Genomic DNA, 7,602 nt, shown 5'->3' with positions numbered 1-7,602 from the left:
CACCCTGGCACTAGGAGAGTGGGCATCCAGGTGCTGCTGCTGGCAATGGGCGACTGGCACCCTGGCACTAGGAGAGTGGGCATCCAGGTGCTGCTACTGCCAATAGACGACCTGGCACTTTCGACTCCGAATCTATGCCCTTGGGGGAGGACACCAGGGCCAGTGCCACGATTGCGGGATCTGCTGTTAACAAGTGTCCAGAGGCTGGTCCCCACTGCGGACCGGTCGACTCTGCCCCGTGGTGGCTTCCTAGGGCAGAGTCCAAGGGCTCTGGTGTTTCTGAGGCTGTGCATCCTGGTGGGAGCAGAAAGCCTCGCCCTTCTCCCAGGGAGCCACTGATGGTGTTGAACTGCCAACCCTGTGGTTCCCAGTCCAGGGTTTGGCCCACGGTGCGCCCAGGTCTCCTCAAGGAAGATCATTGCCTGCGAAAGTTCCAGAACCATTAGACCAATGGTCACCCCCTCGACCCTCTGCCCAGAGGTTGCAGGTTAATTGACCTGGGGTGCCGCCGGGGGAACATTGGGAAGGTAGCAATGCACAGCCATGATTGCTGTAGAGTGGTGGAGGGGAAACGAGGAGAACTCAAGAATACAAAGTCAGGGCCAAAGAGAGAAGAAACCGGAGGGAGAGAAGGCTGGAGAAGGAAGCAGAGGGCCCAGCCAGGGCCACTAAGCACATATGAAGGAGCCTCTTTCTTTCTTGCCTTCCTTCCTTCCTTCCTTTCCTTTTTACAGCTTTATTGGCACTTAATTCACATATCACACAATTCAATCATTCGATCCTATCAAAAAGAATTGTACAATCATTACCACAATCAATTACAGAACATTTTCTTGCTTTTGTCCCCCATGATTACATCGCCTTTAAAATGAGTTCTGTAATCACATTTAGTTCTGGTACTCATTCGCCCTCCCACCTGCATTGTTTACTCCCCGAATCCTCTCCCCCTCCCCCTTGCCTTGCCACCCACCCCTACAGCCCCTACAAACCCTAAGGTTGTTAGGATGATGCTGAATGAGAAAGTTGATCCAGAAGTGGTTAGATTACTAAACAACTGAAGAAGGTGGCTGTTAAATTTGCCTTTACTTTAAGAAAGAGGAAGCATCGTGGACTTAACCCATTAATTGGAGAAGTGCTTCTTATTTAAAGAAACCACCGTTGTGATGGGTTCTGTGTTTGAAATGAGTGAATAAGCCGTAATGTGCTGAGTGCATATGGGACTGTGACGCACACACCTACCCCGCTCTCCCTGCGGTGTGTGGTGGTGTTTGTTCATTTGTCATGACAATGGACAGCACAAGACCCATTCCCAACCCCTGGTGTTAGAGTGGGGTCTGCGTCAGGCTGCTCGTGGCAAGGTCATCAGTTTGAAGCCACCACCCGCCCCTTGGGAGAAAGGAGGGGCCTGTCCCCATAAAGAATTCCAGCTCAGAAACGCACAGGGGCGGCTCGGCTCTGCCTTACTGTCTCCGAGTCACAACTGACTCCAGCAGCAAGTTCGGTTCCGTCATATCAGTGCCTTGGTTGCATTCGTCGCCTTGTGTCCGCACGCTGTTATTTCCATCTGGTTCTCTCCGTCCCGTGGACTTGAACTCCCTGCCCTCCAACCTTCCCAGCTCTGCTGTAACTTCACTATTGTCCATTTGCTCTCTTATCCAAAACCAAACTCCCTGCCATCGCACCCATGCCAGCTCCCATGCACGTATAGGACGGACAGAGTGAGGTGCCCCTGGGGGTGTCCAAGGCTTAACTCTTCATCACGGCAGAAAGTCTCATCTTTCTCTTGAAGCTGGGGGTTTCGAACCCTTGACCTTTACATCAACAGTGTAAGACATGACATGACCAGCGCTCCCTGGTCTGATAGACTTCTTTTTCTAAAGAACAGAGTGCTCAAGAATGACAGGCTTTACTGTTTAAGCTAAACAATTACTTAATTTATAAGTGGCTTTGTCCAGAATGGAAGATCTGTCCCGTGGGTTCGCCCTTTCTCTCTGGGTTCAGGCATGGTGCCCTTCACCTGAATGACCAGCAGTGAGAGCCGGGCCGGCAAAAGACACACGTTTGGGCGCAGTTCTCCTGTGCCTTGAAATGAGCTCCCACTGGGCAGAGCATTGTATCCGCCATCTTCTCATCCCAGTGCCTCGAACCAGGCAGGGGCCCAAGCAATATTGTTGAAAAGTCAACTAATCAGTGACGATTAATGTGCATTTCAAAGAACATCAGTTCTCTACTTTGGATGGAAAGAGACGGTGATTGAAAATAAATAATATTGGGGTATACTGCTAAATGTCCTCACCGTTGAGGAAAGAGACCCCACAGAAAAGGTACAGCCAGTTGGCAAAGGGCTCTCTTTTTGCATTGACGTGTTCCTGCACATACGTCTAAGTCCACTTCGATATTGAGTATCACCTCAACATGTTATTCGGAGTGAGTGAGAAACTGTGCGCTTTTCTTGACAGATGTTTAATGCAGAAGAAAGAAACTGTGTGCAGACCCTCAGGGTCACGGTGCATGGGGTTCCCGGACCAGAGCCCTTTACCGTTTTCACTGTCAATGGAGGCACCAAGGCAAAGCAGCTTCTCCACCAAGTAAGTCTGCCGCCTCCATGATGGGAAGAAGCCAGTGCCAACATGTGTGGATGTCCTGTGCATGCGTGTGGAGAAGTGTGTCTCTATGCATGTGTACAAAGGTTGGTTTGATTTTTTTCCCCGTGTAGCTATTTTTTTTAATTGTGGCAAAAACATACACAACAGTCTCCAATTCAAAACTTCTACGTGGATAATGCAGTGTCATTGATTATATTCTGTGTGTTGTACAGCCATTATGGATCTCTTTTCCGAATGATTCTACCACCATTCACATAAGCTCGGGCACCCTGAGCATCCGCTCTTCCTCCTCCCCCCACGGCAAGCCCGGGCCGCGTTTGGTTCCTTTTTTGTTTTTTCAGTAGTTTTCATGATAGAATATTCACATCTCATACACGTCCACAGGTAAATCGCTTTTTCAAAAATAGGATAGGCATCATCATCACAATCAGTTCGAATGCTCCCTCCCCACTTTCTATCAATATGTTATTCACCATTGAGTGCCATCCTAGGGTGATGTGAGAGAATCGGAAATAGTTGGTACTACTGTGCCACCTTACCATGTAGAGAATCGTTCCTGACAGTCCTTCAGCCCCATCGAACCCTGGACTCTAGAAGAATAAAGACCAGAGCTCACCATGGCCCCCCCACAATGCGTACCCCTTCTCTCCAAGCTTGAATATGTGCCTCCTCGTTCTCCTTTACTCGGCGCTTACTGGTCAGTCAGTGTTCACACAGGAGCTAAATGGAGTCTACTGCTCGTTCTGGACTGGAGGTTGACCTTTAATTCTTAGAGCATGAGGCTATGCCCAGGAAGACACCTCCAGCCTAAGACCTTCCATTATATGTTGAGCAGTGGCCTTGGTTCCCTTCCCCTGGGCCTTCTTTGGAATAGAGAGGCTCGGAGAGCTTCATGGAGGAGAATGAGAGCCTACCATCCCAAGCCCTGTAACAGAACTGGCCTAAGTGCACCATGCCACACCATTCCTGCCCTGTCTCATACTCAGGGTTCTCTGTGGGCCTCTGCAGACAGGCTTTCCTCCTCCGGGGAGGACTTGTAAGAAGGAAAGGGTGAAGAACAAAGAGGCACTTAAGAGAGGGCACCGCCTCAAAACACCAAGGCAGGCGCCTATGTAATTCCTTTGCCCTTCACGCTGAAAGCACTAGGCATTTTTAGACCAGTGACCTAAAATCCTTGCACACTCTTTTGTTAAAGAACCATTTCCTTTTCCTCCTTGGAGTAGACAAAAGGCAGCAATGACCAAAACCCTTGACCTCCCGGGGAAGTTAAGGTGCACAGTGAAATGTCGCTGGGAGCATGTCTTGGATAGGAAAGTAAGACACTGATTGGACAATTATACATGATGATAAGTATTACCAACTGGTTCCAAGCGGTTCTGCCATCTAAGAGGAAGTCTCTGCGGACATGCTGTGGGCCCCTTTCTGGGGCCCAACATTGTATTGTGGACTTTAAATAGCGGCAGAGAAAGTAGCTTACAGACTAAATTCCATTGATTCTTAAACACATGCTACTGCTGGGTGGCTTTGCTTTCATGTCAATCAGCCCATGTGTCTACTGTCTTGGGGTTTTGAAAAAAATCTGTAAAATGTGAGCATGTAAAATAAGGCAGTGGGCCCCCTTTAAAGCGCAGCCATTCTTTCAGTTGGTCGAGGAGGGGAAAGTTAACCCGCTCTTAATCAAAATTCTAGAAATATAACAAGATTTAGTTGCTGGAAACTCAAAATGTAGCCGCCCTCTCCCTTGCAGTAAAAATTCCTTTTAAGCTTAATCCGTAGAAACGGTCTGCTAACTCGAGACAGTAAACAAGGTCGTCAGCTGGGCAGCCAGGCACAAAGCAGCCCCCATTCAGAAAAGCCGGAGCGTGGCGCTTCTGGGAAGGGTGGTCTGACCCTGGGGAAACTATGTACAGACAACGGTGTCGTGTGATCCTTGCAGAACTGCTTTTTGTCACATGATTTTCATCGGACTTTCAAAGGACGTAGCAAACCCTGCTGTTTCTTCCTTTTTCACGCGTTCAGAAAAAACTTAAAGTTTCTTGACCCCACCTGGCCTCTGGCATTGACTGGAACTGACAGGCAATGCCAGACCCTTTTTTCCGGCCACACGCTCTCCTCTCGTGTCAATACTCTTGTAAAGGGAGGAGTAGGGAGTAGGAGACACCGGCCTTCCCAGGAAAGTGACAGTGCTGTCTGACCTACTCTTGGAGGCTACTTTGGTGACACGTAGGTGTTTCACTCAGTCCATCTGTGGGCTCCAGAGAGTCGCTATCACAGCGTCCATGTCAATGGTAGACCAAGGCCCGGGGTGTCGGGGCACAACCTTCGTGAGCATCTCCTGCCCTACACCATCCTCAGCACCGGGGTCGTTACATCACAGGCCAGGCCTCAGGAGAAGGGTGTTCACTTCTCTGTGCTAGTGGACGGCTTCCTGCCTTCCGCCACCCATCACAGCAAAGCAGCGCGGGGAGTTTCTTGTCATCACAAGTGTCGAGTTCACACACTGTGTGTGTGGTGCTTTGTCTCGTGGGCTTCACTTGTAAGATTGAAACCCATTAAGAGGCAGTTGTTGCTCTTAAGATCCCTACACGGAAATGAAGACACTGTTCTCCAAGGAGTTACGTACTTTGCCCAAGGCCTCCCAGCCAGGAAGTAGTACAGGCCAACCTCAGAGCCCCATCAGCCTGGCTCCAGAGACTCGCTGGACCACGCTGCTTTACCACCGTTAGTGGCCAACAAAGAAAACAGTGCCCCAGGCGACCCTGTCAAGCACTTATTGCGAGGAAAATTCCCAAGAACTTAGATCAGATGAACATTTTTTTTTTTTAGCCCTGTGAAACTTCCACTGGAAGATGACCGAGTATTTCCAGTGTGAGAGAAAGCTCGATTGTCCAGGTAAATACTGGGCTGTGTGCTCGGGCCTTGTGAGGTTGTAACACAGCGAGGGCTCTTATTCCAGCATAAAACGAGTTATGCTGTGCGGGGAGTAGGAATGAATCGTGTTGTTGCCCAGGCTGCATGGACACAGTTCTCTCTGGGCACAAGAGAAGCTGTAGACCGTCCCCAAAGAATGATGCCGTCCGTGTGGAGCGCACGTGCAGGCACCCTGCACAGGGGCTTCCTGAGCTCCAGAGTTTGCCTCTCTTCAGAAGGGTGCCTCAATTTGCCTTTGCTGTTCTTTAGATTTGGGCGATGGAGCAAGGCGCCGGAGCCACCGCTACAGACTACTTTTTGATGGAGGAGAAGTATTTTATATCGAGAGAGAAGCACGAGAGCAGGAAGCAGCCCTTCCAGAGAGTCATTGGTCCCGAAGAAGAGCTTGTGCAGATCCTCAGCAGCTGGTTTCCAGAAGAGGGCTACGTGGGCAGGATTGTCTTAAAGACCCAGCAGGAAGTAAGTGTCTGGAAGCAGCTCACACAGTCAACAGCTTGGAAGTGGCTCGTCCGTCCCACGGACCCACCGCCCATCTCCCATTAGAACTCCATGCGGTGCCTACTCGGCTCATGTTCTCCTTCTTAAGTCAAGGTCAAGGCATGATTTTATCCTTCTGCACTTATTCAGAGATTTGTTTCTGAGTTACAGAGGTGTGCTCTAAAAGCCATGGCTTGTCGAACCAAGGGACCGGGAAGGTAAAGGGGTCCACGGGTGTGTCCGCAAGCTGTGAGCCCAGTGCTGTGTTTCTATGTTGTGAAAAGACCTTGCTGTGAGGAGCACGTGGTTGGGTAAAGCAAGGCCTTGTGGGCAATTCATGCTTGGGAGCTAATTTGCCTTCCTAGAAGTATCTATTTCAGTCGTAGCCAATAAAAGAGTCTGTGTTTACAGCACAAAAGAGAGCATTCTTTGAAAATATCCCAGAATGTTGGGCAAAGTAAGAATGCTTTCTCTTCCTACCTCGGCTTGCGTAAAAAACTATATTGTGCGAGCTGATCGTCTCACTGAAGGAGCGCTGGTGGCACGGTGATTCCAACCACAGTGTCAGTGATTCAGACCCATCATCTGCCCCCCAGGAGAGCGCTGGGAAGGCTCACTCCCCTGAAGAACCCAGCCTGAGACACTTCAGGGGCGGCTCGAGTCTGCTCTCTCGGAGTGGGTTCACTGTGCATTGGAATAGGCTCAGCCGGCCCGGGTCTGCTCTGGTTTTGTTGTTTTGAGTACGCCCAAGCTGCTTCCCGTGAAGCCAACAGCACTCCTGTGGCCTGCTTCAAGGCTCCTTCCAGACTCATTGAAAGCGTGTCGTCGCTTTTTAAACTTCGTTGTTTCTGACAAAACTGATCAGACCCCATTAGCTTAGTGTCATGACTTAAAAGTGCTGAATCAGGTCCTTGCTCCAACTGAGGCTGAGGAGAGGAGGCACCAGGAGAGGCTGAGAAGGAGGCATTTGGGTCACTTCAATGATTTAAGTAAACACTTTTTTTTTTTTTTTTGAGCGCCTCACCTGAGCCAGGTCCTGTTCTGAGCCCTTGATCAGCTCCTTGTGGGCATTTCCTGTAAGGGCTTGGCTAGTAAGTGAAAAATGCCCACTGGTGGTCCCACGGGGGCGATGTTAGCACACCGTGTGGCCTTGGACTTCCTTTGAACATGGCTTGCAGCCGCCACATAACTCCAGCATCTCCCATGAGAACCAGAGCCTCCACCTGCCTTCCCTAAAAGGCCACTCCGTTGAAGCAAAGAAGCATAATGATCGCCCCCATCAGAAACCAATTGCTAAAAAAAAAAAAAAAAAGAACCCAATTGCTAAGGTCAAGAACAAGCGGTTCTGTAACAGTCGCTTTATGGGAAAATAGCGAGTGAGTGGCTCTGCCGGGCCTTTGAGTTACTCTTAGTTTCTCTCTCAAGGATAACACCCGCCCCCCCACCATATTTCTAATGGCCTTCCCTCCTCCTCCGTTTTGTTTTGTGTTTTAGCTGTTTTGTTGGGAGCCATCGAATCAATTCGACCACCAAAGCGCCTCCCCTGGTTCATGAGCTGCATGGGAACATTAGCTTCGAGGGCAGTGGT

General features: G+C 49.9%; 1 protein-coding gene across 1 annotated transcript in view; it reads left to right on the top strand.

The window, feature by feature from the left end:
* The window catches only part of PLCE1 (phospholipase C epsilon 1), a 333,692-nt gene that overhangs the window by 313,515 nt on the left and 12,575 nt on the right, over positions 1-7,602 (top strand). Inside the window, exons 28-29 of the mRNA XM_004701341.2 lie at positions 2,460-2,588; positions 5,787-5,996. Of these exons, the coding sequence (XP_004701398.1) occupies positions 2,460-2,588; positions 5,787-5,996 (339 nt within the window). The remainder of the gene's footprint in view (positions 1-2,459; positions 2,589-5,786; positions 5,997-7,602) is intronic.

The sequence above is a fragment of the Echinops telfairi genome, unplaced genomic scaffold, assembly GCF_000313985.2.
Source record: "Echinops telfairi isolate 266 unplaced genomic scaffold, ASM31398v2 ScPeMD7_70;HRSCAF=299, whole genome shotgun sequence".
Taxonomy (NCBI): Eukaryota; Metazoa; Chordata; class Mammalia; order Afrosoricida; family Tenrecidae; genus Echinops; species Echinops telfairi.
The sequence above is the reverse complement of the archived record's forward strand: the minus strand, read 5'-3'. Positions and strand labels throughout refer to the sequence as shown.